At 41.5% G+C, this 18,292-nt stretch overlaps 1 protein-coding gene across 3 annotated transcripts in view; it reads right to left on the bottom strand.

The window, feature by feature from the left end:
• Positions 1-18,292, bottom strand: part of LOC132830112 (proto-oncogene tyrosine-protein kinase LCK-like) — a 132,559-nt gene that overhangs the window by 5,744 nt on the left and 108,523 nt on the right. For all 3 annotated transcript variants that reach the window (XM_060847599.1, XM_060847600.1, XM_060847598.1), the window contains exons 10-12: positions 16,085-16,161; positions 9,830-9,983; positions 297-428 (exon numbers count right to left, since the gene is read on the bottom strand). In XM_060847599.1, the coding sequence (XP_060703582.1) occupies positions 297-428; positions 9,830-9,983; positions 16,085-16,161 (363 nt within the window). The remainder of the gene's footprint in view (positions 1-296; positions 429-9,829; positions 9,984-16,084; positions 16,162-18,292) is intronic.

Below are 18,292 nucleotides of genomic sequence, written 5' to 3'. Positions count from 1 at the left end.
TCTGTTTCCATGCTGTACATCTCTATGACTCTATGCTACTACACACCTCTGAGACAGGTGGGACTTGAATGAATGTATACTACAGAAGAAATTAGTGAAACCAAATCTCATGTTCTACTTTGTGAGACATTAGTTACAGAATCAGTCACAGCTGCCATAACAAAATGCACACAAAAAAAAAGAAATTTCTCATTACACTGGTACTGTGATATGTGACTGAAGATAATTTGGATGATGCTTGAAAAGGCATCCAGCAGTAAAGCATAAAAAAGGAGCCACTATTTCAAGCGCTGTACCTGGATATGGAATCCGTCCGTATGTCACAATTTCTGTAAGTAACACTCCAAAACTCCAGACATCAGACTTGATGGTGAATGTGCCATAGTTGATGGCTTCTGGTGCTGTCCACTTGATGGGGAACTTAGCTCCTAAACAACAGAGGGAGATTCAATGTTCAACATCAATTCAACTCAGAAAATAATTTGAATACCAGCTTCCCGGGGCAATGATGGATAGGCAATCAAAGCCAAATGAAAAGAACAAATCAAGTAAAGAAAAACACATACTTAGTAAGATCAGCAAAGTAGTTAATACAAATATGAAATAACAGGATCTCTTGTTTGCAACATTGCAAGTACATTCCAATTAAGTGGTGGTTAATTGTTAGTGGAAACAGAAATTATTGGGGGAACACAGCAGGTATGCAACATCTGTAGAGAGAGACAGATAACATTTTAAGTCCGGTATGACACTTCTTCAGGACATCAAACACAATCGATAGTTTACCATAGTCTTTCACATAGTGGGACAAGGAAGATTTTGACATGGAGGGCTATGGGATGCCCTGGACATGGACTTTTGAAGTAGCAACTTTATTCCAATGTATGCAGCACAAGCCAAGCTGTACAAATACATGATTTGGAGGAGCCAGTGTTGGACTGGGGTGTACAAAATTCAAAATCACACAACATCATGATATAGTCCAACAGGTTTAACCGGAAGCAACTAGCCTCCAGAGCGCTGCTTCTCCATCAGGTGGTTGTGACTGGATGAAGAAGCAGTGCTCCAAAAGCTGGTGCTTGCAAATAAACCTGTTGGACTATAACCTGGTGTTGTGTGATTTTTAACTTTGTACAAAAACAGTGGGGGTTGAGTAGGATTGCCGAAACCTTGTCTCCCCAACACATCACCTGAGAACAACAGCTTTGCATGTAACAGCATGTTTCCAAATACTTAGAGTTTAAGGTGAAAGGGAATCAGCTCTGCACCCTTGTTCAGGTGCTGGGATCTTGGATTGTCTTTGTGAATTGTGGCCCTCAGGTGAGGACCTTAGCTTTACAGAGATCAGTATGATCAATTTGTAATGATCAATGATGTGGTCAAGATGATTTGTGGACAATACTTTATTGCACATAGTTGGACAATGCATGCATTTACCTGTTTAGAGCCATTGCCCATTAAGGCCTCATATCGCTTATAACTACAGACTGCATCCTCAAATAACAAAAAAACCCTACTCCAGGCAGTCCGGGAATGGTCAGCTATTTTTCATTACCATTGCACATTTACGATTTGGAGAAGGATGAAAAACAACACAGGCCACACCTGAAGAGACGTAGGAGCGTGCTAAAGATTAATCTTTGGGGACATAAGCTGTAATAAAACTGGATCAGAAAGCCATTGTTAGTCATACTTTAGCTACAACTAGATAATGTGTTGCTGGAAAAGCGCAGCAGGTCAGGCAGCATCCAAGGAGCAGGAGAATCAATGTTTCAGACATGAGCCTGAAGAAGGGCTCATGCCCGAAACGTCGATTCTCCTGCTCCTGGATGCTGCCTGACCTGCTGCGCTTTTCCAGCAACACGTTTTCAGCTCTGATCTCCAGCATCTGCAGTCCTCACTTTCTCCTACAATTAGATAAATAAACAACAACCTTCTCAGGAAGGTTCCCCTTTGACTCTCTTTGAGATTATCCAATCATTAAGTGTCATTGGCTATTAAAACATCCTTGCAGTATTTATCACATCAGAATTATTAGACCACTCTACAACCTTCTTCATTTTAGTAAACAAATCCTTCCCCCATCAACATTTTCGAATTATTGATGAAGAGACCCTTGTTCCAGAGTTCAGGTTTTTAAACAGGATGCAAGATGGTACACAACTGGTCATGCAATTTAGAGAACACCATCGGACCTCAGATAGTCACATTAACTTGAGCAAAAGGATCACAGACTGTAAAACAGAATAATACTTGGAATGGGTCGGTTCAGGAAAGGTTGAACAAGCTGGGCTGGTATCCACTGGTGTTTAGAAGAGAGAGAGGTAATTTGATTGAAACATAGAAGATGCTAAGGCATCCTAGTGGATGTAGAGCGGGTAGCTTTGAAGGGAGAATCTAGAACAGGGGGCTACTCTGTAAAAATCAAGGGTGACCATTTTAAAAGGGGGATGAAGTGAATCTTGTCCTCACAAATCATTGTGAGTTTTTACAACTCTCTTCCTAAATGGTGATGTGAGCATCTTTAAATCATTTGAAGGCAGGACTAGATAAACAAAAGGGTGAACGATTGTCAGGGGTAGTGCACACTCTCAGCTGTCTTCCCCCTACCCCTCCTCCCATTTATCTCTCAACCCTCTTGGCTCACAAGCCTCAATCCCGATGAAGGGCTCTTGCCCGAAACATCGATTCTCCTGCTCCTCAGATGTTGCCTGACCTGCTGTGCTTTTCCAGCACCACACTCTCAACTCTGATCTCCAGCATCTGCAGTCCTCACTTCCTCCGGGATCTATTATAGTCAGGATTATGGGAAAAAAATAAGAGTGCAGTTCCCCATCCCGTAAGGTAGGGCTTGTGAGGTAAGAAATTGCAAACACACTAACTTTGAGATGACACTTAAATTCTACAGTTTCTGTAATTCTATGAAGACCAGGACATTCTATGTATTTCAAACATTTCATACCATTCCAAGCAACGTATTCCAAAAAATACTAAATAATCAAAGTGAAAAAACTCCACAGAGGCTGGTATCCCATCACCAAGTCACCCTTTATTTACACATGGAGAGTCTTTAAAGGGATAGATTCCCCTAGTGTGGAAACAGACTCTTTGGTCCAACAGGTCTCCACCCACCCAGACCCATTTCCCTCTGACTAATGCACCTAGGACTATGGGCAATTTAGCATGGCCACTTCACCTGACCTGCACACCTTTGGGCTGTGGGAGAAAATTGGAGCACTCGGAGGAAACCCACAAAGTCACTGGGAGAATGTGCAAACTCCACATAGACAGTCGCCTGAGGCTGGAATCAAACCTGGGGCCCTAGAGTGGTGAGGCACCAGTGCTAACCACTGAACCACCATGCCACCCAGTCCTTGACACTGATCCAGACCCTCAGAGTCAGCTGTCAAAGACACAAGAACCTCTGACATTCCTGTTTGTTTTGGTCAGCCAGGGCTCCCTTATTGGACATGATTAACAGCCCCATTCAGGGAATTCATATTCTGAGATCCACCTGAGATCCACCTCATTACAATCTTTACACAAGGGGAAAAAGGAAGAGAAGAAATAAATATAATCACAATCATGAGAGGAAATATACCAGGGAAACATTTTTTTTTAAACTGCTAAGGCCCTAAAAGAACTTTTAATGGAATAATGTTTTGCAATTTCACATTATCTGATGAAATAGCAGAACAGGCTTGAGGTTGGAAATGACCTGTTTTCCAAACAGTGCCACAAGATGGCACCCTGAACCAAGTTACTATTCCATTATGGTCTTTGAGCTCTTGCTGACCAATTGCCAAGTTTTATATAATTTCTAATATTTCAATATTGAGGAAACCAACAGAACATGTTACATTAGAATAATTGGAACAATCAGATCTCTTTCCATGTCTAACTCTAGCTTCTTCCCTTTTTTTTTCAAGGGTCCAGTGGGATTTCTGTTACCAAAATGACTGCACAGGACAAATGAAGGAACATGGCTGTGAAAAATAGACTGTATCTATTGTGTTGATTTACTCATTTTCATAAAGATATATGTTTATTGTGATGATAACAAAGACTTTACCATGTCCCTGAAACATATCCATTGCCATCTATTTATTGCTTACAGAGGACCGGGAATATTTCAACTGAAACGAGGGGCCTTAGCTGTTTCCCAGTTTCGAGCTAAAGGTGCTGATGCTCAATTTTAAAATGGCCCATTAAAGTGACTTATGTTTATTGTGTAATTTTGTTATGGAGTTACAGAATTATAGGACCCAGAAGGTGGTCTTCTGTCTGTGATCTCTGACTAAACAATTTGTTCAGTTTTTCCCAATCCAGCTGTTATTTCCATTGAGCTGTGAAAATGTCTCAGATTTGTGAGAAGTTTATATCAGCAAATTTGGAAAGGATATGCTGAATAGTCTCCACAATCTACAGTGAGGAAACCGTGAAGCATCAGTTATGTAGAAAGTTTGTGCGAAGATTTGTAGCTCGGGTGCTTGTTGTAGTGGTTCTGTTCGCCGAGTTATGTAGAAACTTAGACATAGAGTTAGAGATGTCCTTTCTCCAGACTTGTGTCTCTGTAATAGATAGTGCCAGGAAATAGGTTGAAACTTTGTTTTGCTCTGAGTTTTAAGTCTTCCTAACTGCCTTTTATAATTAGATCACTTAATTTGTTTTTTCCTTTTGTGTAATAAGCTGATGTGTTGTTAATGAAAAATCTGTAGCCTTGAGTGATGATTTTTCAGTGACTAACAAATTCACTAAATTCACAAAAAATCATGATCTATCTGGCCAGATTTCATTCTGAGATCCAGCTTGTTCAATTATACCATGAATTGGGATCATTACAATGTTATCAAGCTGTTAGGTTCTTAGCAAAATCAGAGCCAAAGTTCATTCTGTGCACACCCAGTAATCACACACTTATACTTTCTGGCTGCAATAATTGGAAAGCCATCCGGAGAGAACAGAATTCTACAACAGAAATCACTGGAGGCGAGAGAAGGACCAGGGTTTGAGAAGGGTGTCCTTCCACTCCTGGCCAAGGGATGGAGTTTCTGTTATGGTTGCAAAATTTAACTATTGTTGAATAAAATGATTCTTTTCATTTGTTTTCAGCATGGCCATCATAGTCTTTTTGTAAATTAAAAAAAAAGCTGAAAGCCTGCAAAGTGCTCCCACAGTACAATTAGCAGAGTGTTTCCGGGGGTTTATCACCTGCAGATGCAACTTGGCAGTTGTAGCTCGGGTAGATTGGAGGCTGTAATGAGACTCATCCTCTATTCAATGGCAGAGTTAAATGTGACTTCTGGTGCTAGCCACATGCATTTTTGCAAAGCAATTTCAGTTCACAAAGAAACTATAGTTACAGTGTAAATACAGACAAAGATAAACTAAATTCTTTAAAAGTGAGTGCAAGTTTGAAGTAGTCTTACTTCTGCTCATTATTTGTGTTATTGATATTGATGACAACCACCCAGACCTTGCTGAATAAACTCAACATTAAATTCTAGTTGAGATTTATGTCATGAATGGAAACACAAAATTGTCGCTGTATTGGTGACCATTTATTTCTTCAGCCTAAATAAAATGAGCAGACAGTTCATTCCAATGACAATAATCAAATGCATAAAGGAGAACCAGCAGTTGTAGTATAGCTACATTGCCAAAAGGGGTTTGATACAGTGCCAAATGAAAGGCTCATACAAAAGATAAGGGCTTATGGAGTTGGAGTGATTATATTACCATGGAGAGAGGATAGTAAAGTTAATGGACAGAAGACGGGGAATAGAGATAAATGAAGCTTTTTCAAATTGGCAGGCAATAAATACTTGAGTGCTGCATCTGTTTTAATGATGTACATGAAAGAAGATCAAAATAATGTATGTAAGTTTGGTGTAAGTCCAAAACTAGGTCGAAATGCAAGCTGTGAGGAAGATAAAGAGAGGCTGAAGAGGATTATAGATAGGTTACAAGACTAGGTGATGTGGTGGAGATGCAGTACAAAGTGGGGAAGTGTAAAGTCAATCACTTTGTTCCTAATGCTGTACATTGTAATGCTTATTGGTAACATAGAAAGTGTGGATGTAGAGTGCATATCTGGAAGTCTGCATGTTAGTTGGATATTTAGATCTTTACCAGAACATTGCATCAAAGAGCTATCAGTGGCTTCCTGCACAGAGTTACTGTGCCTTCCGACATTGTCTGATTTCCTGTTCTTTGTCTCACACATACATCTGTCATTGATACAGAATTGAAATGACACACTTTGACAATTATTCAAACATGAATCACTGAAGATAAAATATAAAGTCCTGTTATTGTTCTGTGGGGCTAAAATTCCTTTTGGAGAACTGGTGGACATTGTGTGAAATTTCTCTGCATTTCTCTGTTAACTTATTTTGTTTCAGGGAGATTTATGACAACTGTCAAATCTCGCATGGAATAGCACAGAAAACAATGCAACTTCTATTATTATTTGTTCTCAAGTGGAAAATAATTCCTGACAAAGGATGGCTATTGTTCAAACCAATAATTCACCATTCAGCTGTAATTCACCACTTGCTGTAATTTGTTATCTATAATCAATTGGAAATTGGAGCTACAATTCTGCACTAAACCAAGATAACATCAATTTTGGGATTTTTCAATTTTTCCCAGTTTTATACGAAGTAACAAATGGAAAAATACCATGAGAGCATGCGACCGAGTTTAATGTATAACGTTTACAGTCTTGTTCTTCGGTAGATGCCACTTTTCTACAAAAATGTCATGGACCAGCAAATTGCTCTCAATTGGCTGGGATGGACCATGAAGACAATGGGTGGAAGAGAGCAGTGGGGATGATCTGCTGGTGTTTGTTGGGAAGGCCTATTGCCACTCAGGCACTTGACTGGCCAATAGGGTTAACCCCCAGGATCAAGGAGCCTGAGAGTGAATATTGTGTCTGATGAGAGGTGGGGTTGCCCAACTCTCTCAGAATGGCTGGGAGATGACTGGAATCATCACCAGTCTCCCATTGACCAAAGAAAACATTCTGGGAGATCAGAACGTGACTCCTTCCCCATTCACCTGTCTTCAATCTGCACATGTGCACACATCATCATCTGCTGTGAGGGGAGTGGGGAGGGGAGCAGCAAAAGATGTGAGAAGAAATAGGATACATTGTCTCAACTTAAGCCAGTGAGGTGCAGAGTTCAGGATCAGAGGACTGCTCTTCCCAGTTTACCAGCTGATCTATGCTGCTGCCTGACCAGCCACCAGAAGGTGTACTACAGACACTGAGACCAATCAAACCAGGTTTTAAGCTCTTCTACATAAGTTGTTGCAAACTTATCAGCCATCAGAACCGTCTGATGCTTTTGTTTCTCTTGATTAGCAATCATTTGCATTTAATCATATTATCTAATGGAGGCTTGTAGACATAATAGCATAACTTAATTTCTACTCTTTGTAAATAAACAATAACGATTGAAATCGTCCCATTCATAAGAAAGATGTGGAGATGCCGGTGTTGGACTGGGGTGTACAAAGTTAAAAATCACACAACACCAGGTTATGGTCCAACAGGTTGATTTGGAAGCACCAGCTTTCGGAGCACTGCACTCTGAAAGTTAATGCTTCCAATTAAACCCATTGGACTATAACCTGGTGTTGTGTGATTTTTAACTCCATTCATAAGCAGCTTTAATCAATCAATTTACACATATTGTTATACATGTCTGTCACAGATAGGACTTGAGCCCAGGCCTTCTGTCCCAGAGGTAAAGCCACTACCACTGCACAAGAGCTTAATTTCACTGGTAAGGTTAATGTATAAAACACTGAATAAACATAATCTCTTCCTGAATAAGGAGGCTGAGGATCATATGCTGTTTTCACAATGTTAATGACGAAGATTTGCAACTTTTCACTCGCGATCTTTCCCACGCACTTACCTCACCCCTGAATATTATTACCAATGAGTGTCATTCACCTCACTCTCACTGGCCCAACATTATGAGCTCATTTGAAGCTATTAGATGCAGGAAGAAACCAGAGGAAATACTCCAGGAAGCATGTGGCCTAAAATGCAGAACTGTTGTGAGACATTTCTATTCAATCTGCATCTCTGGGGCACAGGGGTGGGGTGGATCTTGATCCCAGCCCTCCTAGTCCAGAGTGAGGGTCATTAGCACTGTGCCATAAGCGCTCCTAGCACTATTATGCTACATTCCATCCTAATTTCAGTCAAGGGTACCGAATGCATATTTGTACTTTTTAGATAAAAGCCATTTCAGAAGGTTTAGATTGACACTGCACTTGTAGCCAGTGCCATCATTGGATGCACATGCGTATGCACAAAATTGGAGCATTCCTTCTAACATCACATCCAGCAACAACGCAAATGTTTAAGTGTAAATAAGATCACCAGGAGCTAGAGAAATGCACACACCATTGTAAGGCGCCTTGCTGAGTAGCCCTCAAAATTTCAACTATGAGCCTTTTTCCATGTTTCAATTTAAAGCTTGTTTTAACTGTGCCGAAATTAGTCAGACTGTACATATACTGAGTGATTAAAGTTAGTCAACTTTTCAGAGCTAATGACCTTAAAATTCATCAAGGTCCACATGTGGTTTGTAATTGCAACTTGAAAGTTCATCAACTTTTGCAAGTGCACCACAGGTGCAACTGCACATGTGAAGATCACAGAATCTCACAACTGTCACAGTCCACAAGGAGGCTATTCAGCCCATTGTAGCAGAAAGTTTTATTGATGGTACCTTGTGCTGGAAACGCTCACTTGAAGGTAACTAGTGTTCACATCAGGACACCACACTTTAGGGAGAGTGTCAACACCTCTGAGAGGGAGCAGAGGGGACTGATGAGATTGGTGCAAGGCAAAACATGTCAGCCCACGTAGGGAGCCTGGAGAAGCTGGGATTGTCCTCCTTAGAGAGCAGAAGGCCAAGGGGCTTTTGGTAGATGTGTTCACAAACACATTGTTTTCTAACAAAGTAAATAAGCAAGAATTGTTTCCAGTGGCAGAAGATGCTAACTACGTGGTCACAATTTAAAGATGATTGCCAAAAGAAGTTTGAGAAAGTTTTGTCTTCTGCAGTAAGTTGTGATCAGGAATACACTGTCTGAAAGGTGTTGGAAACAGATTCAATTGGCAACAAAAACATTATAAGGCTAGAGAGATAGGGCAAGGAAGTGGACTAATTGAATAGCTGTTCCAAGGAGCTGTAAAGGTTTGATGGAAAAAGGCGACCTCCAGTTTCCCTAATTACTTTCTTTCCCAGAAAACAAGAGTAGACCTCTTCCTAAAATAACCAACCCCCATATCTCCTCAAGTTTACCAGTCCCTCAGATCAATGAAAACTGAAAGAACTGCAGATACTGTAAATCAGAAATGCGAACAGAAATTGCTGGAAAAACTCAGCAGGTCTGCCGTATCTGTGGAAAGAAATCAGTTCTGAGGAAGGGTCACTGGACCCAAAACATCAACTCTGATTTGTCTCCACAGTTGCTACCAGACCTGCTGAGCTTTTTCAGCAATTTCTGTTCTTGCCCCTTCGATAAATGGTCAGGTTTTGGTACGATTAGTAACATCATTCCTCAGTCCACATGATGACCTTTTATGTTTAGAAGCTGATTTAAGTATACAGCAAATGTCTACTCTAAGGTTTTAACCATACATTCGTGTGACCTCCCATCTGTTTACAAACACTTTATGCATTTTGTCCTGATTCTGTGGAAAGTATAAAATTAAGATATTTAATTTTTAGCATTGTCTTCCTCAATTTAAATGAAGAGCCACCCTTGCACCGATTCTCCCTGAGCTAGTTCCTACCTTCCCTTGCTGTATACTCATTGTCTTCAATAAGACGGGCCAGACCAAAGTCAGCAATCTTGCAGTAGAGTTCTTCAGAAACCAGGATATTCGCTGCACGAAGATCTCGATGGATATAATTTTTTCTTTCAATAAAGGCCATTCCCTCAGCAATCTGCAGAAGAATGTCATAAAATAGATTGATACAGTGAGAGATTAAAATGACATTAAGAACCTTAATCCCAAATAATGTGCCTGTAATGTGAGCAGTTTTAAAAAGTTCAAACCAGCTGCGGATTTTGAATTGAATTTTAATTGATATTAAAATTTTTACCGATATAAAGAAAAGCGGAAGTATGAACTTTGATGAAAAAGTTATTTTTTGATCATATATTTAGCTATATTAAAGTCACTCTTTGAAGGGTTTATTCAAGATGCTAGCTTTGAGTTTTCACTTTGAGCAAAGTCCCTGTGGTTGATGTGGTGTTAGTAATTTCTCATGCTTTTCAGCCAACTTTGCCCAATCCTTGATCCCACTTTCTTGAGCACCTAATTCCCTCTCCTGTGTAGATCAGATAAAAATAAATGTCCAAATCAACACTTTATCAAAGACGTATCTCAAAAGCCAGGATAGCGCATTATTGCTGCCCTGTTCTTTACAGTGAAATTAATTGCATTCAGAACCTTTCCCAATCCCATGAGGCTCTATACCCTAACTACCCTCGTTAAACCGTCACCTTAAACAAATATAGTTTAACCATTCACAGGAATAGTAATATTAATGACCCAATATACAACAAATAAGACTGATTTACTTCATAATGTCTTAAGAGTTGATGCAATGACCTATTTACTGTGTTGATTGATGCTATCTAACATACTTATTCATAGTGAGTACATTCCACACTATTTACACTGCATGCCAGTAGCAGTTTATAATTAATAATGCTGAATTTTTTCAAATATTCTGTAACTTGCTGAATGCATTTTTTCTCTTTGGCAAAGTGGAATCCATACTTTAAGGATAAAATTCTCAGATTGGATATCACTGGCAAGGTCTCTATTTATTACCCATTCCTAATTGCACTGAACTGATTGACTTGCTTCGTCAGTGACCTCACAGGGAGACGATGAGTCTGTGCGGCCTGTATCATTGGAGCTTAGAAGAATGAGAAGTCTTCATATTGAAATATACAAGATCCCGAGGGATCTGAAAAGCTGATTTGCCTTCTGAAATGGGCTAGAACTAGCAGATTAAATGTGTTCACCCATGTAGGACAGAGATGAGGAGAATCTTTGTCTCTCAATTCTAAGAAACTCTTTTCCCAATGAACAATTGGTCTAGGTCATTGAACATTTTGAAGGCTGACAATAGATTGACAATAAATTCAAATTGTGGAGAAAGAAAAGCAAAGTTGAGGTCACAAACAGATCAGGTATGATTTTATTAAATGGCTGAGGTATTTCACGGGGCCTAGATTGAATATATCACTTCAGAAGGCTGTTACAGAGTCAACTATGGCAGATTGGGACTGGAATCATGTGAAGGCTGGATAAGGATATGAAGCTGATTTCTTTCTTTAACGTGACCTCAAATAACAGTTAGGTTTTTATGAAAATTCAATTGTTTCCAAATTTTTAAAAATGAAATGGTTTTGTCTTTTCTTTTTCCTAGATCTTTTATGCTTAATTCATAAACCAACCGAATGAGATATTTTGCCATGTTACATGTTCTCCGGATAATCCTATCAGGTCATTCAGCTGATGTAGTTAATCATGTAGCAACAACATGACCACTGCCCTCATACCATGCAGTTTCGTAGGAACACAAAATGGACTTGAGGATTGCTTACTGTACTATGGTACATTTGAAGGAGTTATCATGCAGTTTACAAAGGATTGTTGACAGGTGTCAACGCCGCTTTGGGTGTTTTAGCAAAACTACCGTTTGTGTGTCTGCAGGAAATCTGACAAACCCACAGAACTATTTCCTAATCCAAGAGCATTCTCTATCACCAGCTGAAGTGAATTTTTTACACACTATGTTCTCATTCAACAGACAATCTGATATACATTGAAACTTTTCAAAACTCATATCATTACTTGTTAAATTCCATGATAACTATACTTGTAGAAGCAAGATAATTATCCTATGTGTATGTGGTCTGAGAAGGATATTCACCTTTTTACTTAATACAAGCTTTCTCTGCCAAATTTTTTCTTCCTGCATTCTCTGGGTGAAGACAGGTCTGAACCCAAAACCTCCTCCATTAGGATGACAAGGAGGCAGGTCCCGAGTCCAGATGGAAAGGGGAAATCACACCCTGAGCTGTTGGCACCAACTGGATCCACAACAGCAACTTAGCACACTGAGCCACAACAGCTCCTTGCGTTGTTATAGCAACATAAACTTTTATAGCATGTTATGGCTTGGAGATATGGACAGATAGTGACAGCAGAATCTCCAGGTTTTGTTCCATCCCATGGTTGAGCTGGCATTCCTCCTGCTCTTACTGCCTGCTGCTGGTGCTCATGGGAAGGATTTGGGGGTTATCAACCTGTTTGGCCTCGTCGTGAACTCACCTTCCTCAACCCTCAGCTCCTGAAGCAAGACTTCAGCTTCTGGGGATGCTATCAACTATCGGCCAGTTACCTTAACTTCTGTAGTTAGGAAAATGATGGAGGCTATCATTGAAGAAGAAATAGTGAGACATCTGGATGGAAAGGGTTTCATTAGGCAGAAGCAGCATGGATTCAGGAAGAGAAGGTCATGTTTGACAAGCTTACTGGGGTTCTTGAGGATATAACAAATGCAGTAGATGGAGGGGAGCAGGTGGATGTTATATACTTGCATTTTCAGAAGGCATTCAATAACATGCCACATGAAAGACTCATCCATAAGATAAGAATGCATGGAGTTACAGGAAATATACTAGCATGGATGGAGGACTGGTTAACCAATAGAAAGCAGAGAGTTGGAATAAATGGGTGTTTCTCGGGTTGGAGATCAGTGGTGAGTGGGGTGCCACATGGGTCAGTGTTGGGCCTGCAATGTTCATGATGTATATCAATGGTTTGGAGGAGGAGACCAAGTGCAGCATATCCAAGTTTGATGGTAACACTAAACTGAGTGGAAAGGCAAACTGTACAGGGGATGTGGAGGGTCTGCAGAGAGATTTAGATCGGTGAAGTGAGTCGGCAGATGGAGCACAATGTTGGTAAATGGGAGGTTATCCACTTTGGAAGTAAAAATAGCAGATCAGAGTATTATTTAAATGGTGAAAGATTGTAGCATGTTATTGTGCAGAGGGACTTCGGAGTGTTCATACATGAATTGCTAAAAGTTGATCTGCAGGTGTAACAGGTAATCAGGAAGGCCAACAGAATATTGGCTTTCATTGCTAGAGTGATTGAATTTAAGAGCAGGGGGGTTCTGCTGCAATTGTACAAGGTGTTGGTGAGGGCACACTCGGAGTATTGTACACAGTGCTGGTCTCCTTCCTTGAAGAAGGATATATGGGCTTTGGAGGCAGTGCATAGGAAGTTCACGAGGTTGATTCCAGCGATGTGGGGGTTACCCAGGGAGGGGAGGTTGAGCCACTTGGGACTGTACTTGTTAGAATGAGAGGTGATCTTATAGAGACATTTAAAATTATGAAAGGGATAGATAAGAGAGAGCCAGGCAAGTTGTTTCCACTGGTGGGTGACACTAGGACTAGGGGATATGGCCTCAAGATTAGGGGGAGTAGATTTACGACAGAGATGAGGAGGACCTGCTTTTCCCAGAGAGTGGTGAATCTATGGAATTCTTAACCCAAGGAAGCAGTCGAGGCAGCTTCATTAAATATATTCAAGACACAGTTGGATGGGTTTTTGCATGGTAGGGGAATTAAGGGTCATGGGGATAATGCAGGTAGGAGGAGCTGAGACGATGGATAGAACAGCCATGATCTTAATGAATGGTGGAGCAGGGTCAAAGGGCCAAATGGCCTACTCCTGCTTCTATTACTAAGAAACTCCACCAGAGATCTTTTCATCCTATTGAATGGGCCAATATTACACACAAGCCTTTGACAATTCGTTTTGGCCAACCCCATTGCACCTATTCTCCTGATTGCAGGGAAATCATCCTGATCCACGTTTATACATGCCTGTACAGGAATTCTGTTGGGAACTCCTTTTCACAAGGAAACCGTGGTTTCATAGCTCTCCACACAAGGTAAAATATCTTTCAAGTTTTAATGAACACAAGTGAGACCTTAATTAATTAACTGTTAGTTCACCATTATTTCATTCTAAAATAATTGTCCCTCAGCTCAGGTTATTGGTTCAGCTCAAGAATACTCAGTTTGTACCTTTCACTTTGGTTATTTTACTCAAAGAGACCAAGACAGCCTGATTAATAGCATAGTGCATCTTCTTTCAGGAAGTAGAGTTGCAAGTAGATAGGATAGTGAAGAAGGCATTTGGTATGCTTTTCTTTATTGGTCAGAGTATTGAGTATAGGAGTTGGGAGGTCATATTGCGTCTGTACAGGACATTGGTTAGGCCACTGTTGGAATATTGCATGTAATTCTCGTCTTCTTCCTATCGGAAAGATGTTGTGAAACTTGAAAGGGTTCAGAAAAGATTTACAAGGATGTTGCCAGGGTTGGAGGATTTGAGCTATAGGGAGAGACTGAACAGGCTGGGGCTGTTTTCCCTGGAGCGTCAGAGGCTGAGGGGTGACCTTATAGAGGTTTACAAAATTATGAGGGACATGGATAGGATAAATAGACAAAGTCTTTTCCCTGGGGTGGGGGAGTCCAAAACTAGAGGCCATAGGTTTAGGGTGAGCGGGGAGAGATATAAAAGGGACTTAAGGGGCAACTTTTTCAAGCAGAGGGTTGTGTGTGTATGGAATGAGCTGCAGAGGAAGTGGTGGAGGCTGGTAACAATTACAGCATTTAAAAGGCATCTGGATGGGTATATGAACAGGAAAGGCTAAGAGGGATATGGGCTGGGTGCTGGCAGGTGGGACTAGATTGGGTTGTGATATCTGGTCAGTATGGATGAGTTGGACTGAAGAGTCTATTTCCATGCTGTACATCTCTATGATTCTGTGGCTGTAAATAATTCACAGCAACAGAGCATTAACACGCATTATCAAAATCTGCTCTTGGTTTCCATGAATGTAAAGTTTTATTCTGCATGTGGGAGGGTGTGACCTGTTAAATACCAGATAACTGATAGCAGCCTTAGACCCCAGTCTCAGACATTGATCAGACATTGGTCGTCAGTTTCACACCCTTTCCCTTTCCTTAAACATTTCTAAGATGAGTATCTTTATTGGAAATTAGTGTTCACTTGTTAACAAACTAAATTACATTTCAATGATTTTATGTCTATCCACTTTTAGAGCCATTGTTCAAACATCAGTAACAACATGGCTTTTAGATCTATTTTGTCCTTTTCCTGTGCCACAGTACAAACCAAGGTGTGAGAGCTTCATGACCAAAGTTGAAACCTATCCCGCTTGAAAGTAAGATAAGACACAGACAGCAATCAGCTCAACCTGGGGTTTAAGCTCTGTCATATTCTGATGGATTGCTGCACTCATTCTGTGCAGATGCTGTTTTGGTTGCTTTCTGAATTTTCACGTACCACATAGAGACTGGATGTCTTTAACCTACTGCATGTTTCTTTGCGATATGCTTCTGAAACAAGAGCACATTATTGCGGGTGTGGTAAGCGTTGGTAGGTTTACCTAGTTTTAGTTAACATTTCAATGTGCAACGGGATGTGGTTAAGATTCTTCATGATGCTTAGCATGCAATTGTTTGGGTTTTTATTGGTAACATATTGTTCATCCCCAATCATCGTGAAATCCAACTGACTTCCCTTTAGCCTATTTAATGTCGCAGACACTAGAAATGCTAGTATTTTATAAACAGCAACACCTAAGGTCCTCTCTACAGAGAAAGCATTGTTGAAATATAGATCAGGTGCAAACATCTCCTCAAGGTTGTTCAAATCAATCCTAAAATTACACAGGGAGAAAGCAAAACTGAATGTGAAAAATCTGGATCAATATGAAACAATGTTGGAAATGCAGTAACTTGGTGGGTTTATGCTCAGAGTGAAGATAGCTGAATGCTTCAGCATGTAATATCCAGCAGAGTTGTTCCCGATGTGGCAGCTCTTCCTGCTTCCAGACAGTGACAGGGCTGGTGTTCCTTCCCAGCATTTTCTCTGTTCCAGTTCTATGTGCAGTCACACCCAGTGCTAGCAACTCACCTGTGCTGCCATATCAATGAGCTTTATTATGCTGAGTTTTGATCCTACAGGGGTCTTCAGAAAATCAACTAGGCTACCTGGGAAAAAAAAAGAAAGGTAAATGTCACACCTTCTTACAAAACATTTGGGATTGACTGAACAGTAGTCTGGACACTGTTTGGCAACAATTTCTAATATTATAATAATTTTTAGTAAGCGAGCCTTTGAAAGCTATATTTTCTTGTTAGGAAAACATAATGCTTAGTATTCATTGGCATAAGTAAATTGCTTTATTTTGTGCTTCAAGTCCACACTGCAACCTGCCCATTGAGACACTCAGCTGCAGGTGTTTGCATACACTATCCCTGAGGCTGATGGTTCCTTACTTCTATCTTCAATTCCTTATGTATTATAACACTCCTTGATTTATATAGTGGGTCATTATGCACAGCTGCCTAGTGTCATGCCTAAGTGCAGTCTCTTTACTTGTTCATTCCAGACTAATGAATTCTCCTTGACTTTTTATCACGATGATTTACATGAAACTCAATACCCCACGCTCTGGGACTCCACCTTAGCTCTAATTGACCGGGGACAGTGAGACCACCAGTTGAAGATTTAAACTTACTAACATGACGAGTCAGTTGTTTAGTTCTTGAGGGAGTGAACATGGTTAAACATCATAAAGGTACATGCTCTCAGTCAGATCCACCAATGTCAAGCTGGTGTTCATCTCTGACCACTGCCTCCAGCTGGCCAACTGTCACCTGCAGGACGAGCAGTGGGCTAATAAGGGAACGTGGAAGCTGAACACAAAGCTGTTGACCCTGGAAAACATTGAGGAGCTCAAGAGGGACTACACAGGTTGGAAAACCCCGTGAAGCCCCTCTTTGAGTCCCCAGCGGACTGGTGGGAAACAGTAAAAGGGAACATCAAGAGGGTCTTCATCCTCAAAGGTGTTCAGGAGGCAAGGGAGAGGCTGGGAAAACTGTCCCAGCTCCAGGAAAGTATGCAGAACCTGTTCCTGCTGCAGACGTTGAGGGTTGATGTCACGGAGGATCTCCAAGCAAGCCTCACTCTTTGTCTCAGAGGCCTCCAAGATAATCTTCCGGTCCAGGGTCCGCTCGGTGGAGCAGGACGAGACGTGCTCACGTTTCTTCTTCCAGAAGGTGCACAAAGAGAGCTCTGTGCTCAGCAGCCTGAAGGAAGCAGATGGCTCGACAACGTCATCTCAGGCTGACGTCATGAGGATCAGTAAATCCTTCTATGCCAGTCTGTATGACTTAAAGCCGACCGACAGCGCGGCCTCCCAGTCGTTCCTCTCCTCTATTACAGAACACGTGAGAGGCTGGACCAGTCGCTGTCTCTGGACAAGCTGACCAAGGCCCTCGGTTCCTTCGAAAAGAATAAAACTCCCCGAAGCGACGGCTTACCGGTCGAGCTCTATTCCGCTCTGTGGGACTTGATTGGCCAGGACCTGCTGGAAGTGGATGTCAGTATGCTTCGGGCAGGTACCATGAGTGAATCCATGAGGAAAGGCATCATTACCCTCATCTACAAGCAGAAGGGGGAGAAGGAGGAACTCAAAAATTGGAGACCAATCTCACCATTGAATGTGGACTACAAAATTCTATCAAAGGTAATCGCCAACCGGGTCAGGTCTGCTCTGGGGTCGGTGATTCACCCTGACCAAACCTGTGCTGTACCAGGCAGGAAGATCGCTGAGAGTCTCGCACTCCTCAGGGATACAATCGCCTACGTGCAGGACAGAGGGTTGGACACCTGCCTGATCAGCCTGGACCAGGAGAAAGCCTTTGACAGGATATCACACAGGTATATGAGAGATGTTCTCTCCAAAATGGACTTTGGGGAGGGAATCTGCAATTGGATCAGACTGCTCTACACCAACATTGTCAGTGCAGTCTCAATCAATGGGTGGGAATCAGATAGCTTCCCAGTCAGAGCTGGAGTCAGGCAGGGCTGCCCTCTCTCTCTTGCCTTGTTTGTGTGCTGCATAGAGCCATTTGCCGAGACTATCAGGAAGGAAGTGAGCCTGAGAGGGGTGACTATTCCTGGCTGCGGGGGCCTGCAGGTTCAGGCCTCCGTGTACATGGGCGATGCCGCCATTTTCTGCTCAGATCCGCTGTCCATGCACATTTGACCAGTTCAAATGGGCCTTGGGGGCCCAAGGTAAACCGAGGCAAGAGCGAGGCCATGCTCTTCAGAAAC

The sequence above is a fragment of the Hemiscyllium ocellatum genome, chromosome 30 (genome assembly GCF_020745735.1).
Source record: "Hemiscyllium ocellatum isolate sHemOce1 chromosome 30, sHemOce1.pat.X.cur, whole genome shotgun sequence".
Classification (NCBI taxonomy): domain Eukaryota; kingdom Metazoa; phylum Chordata; class Chondrichthyes; order Orectolobiformes; family Hemiscylliidae; genus Hemiscyllium; species Hemiscyllium ocellatum.
This window is presented reverse-complemented; position numbering and strand designations above follow the sequence as displayed.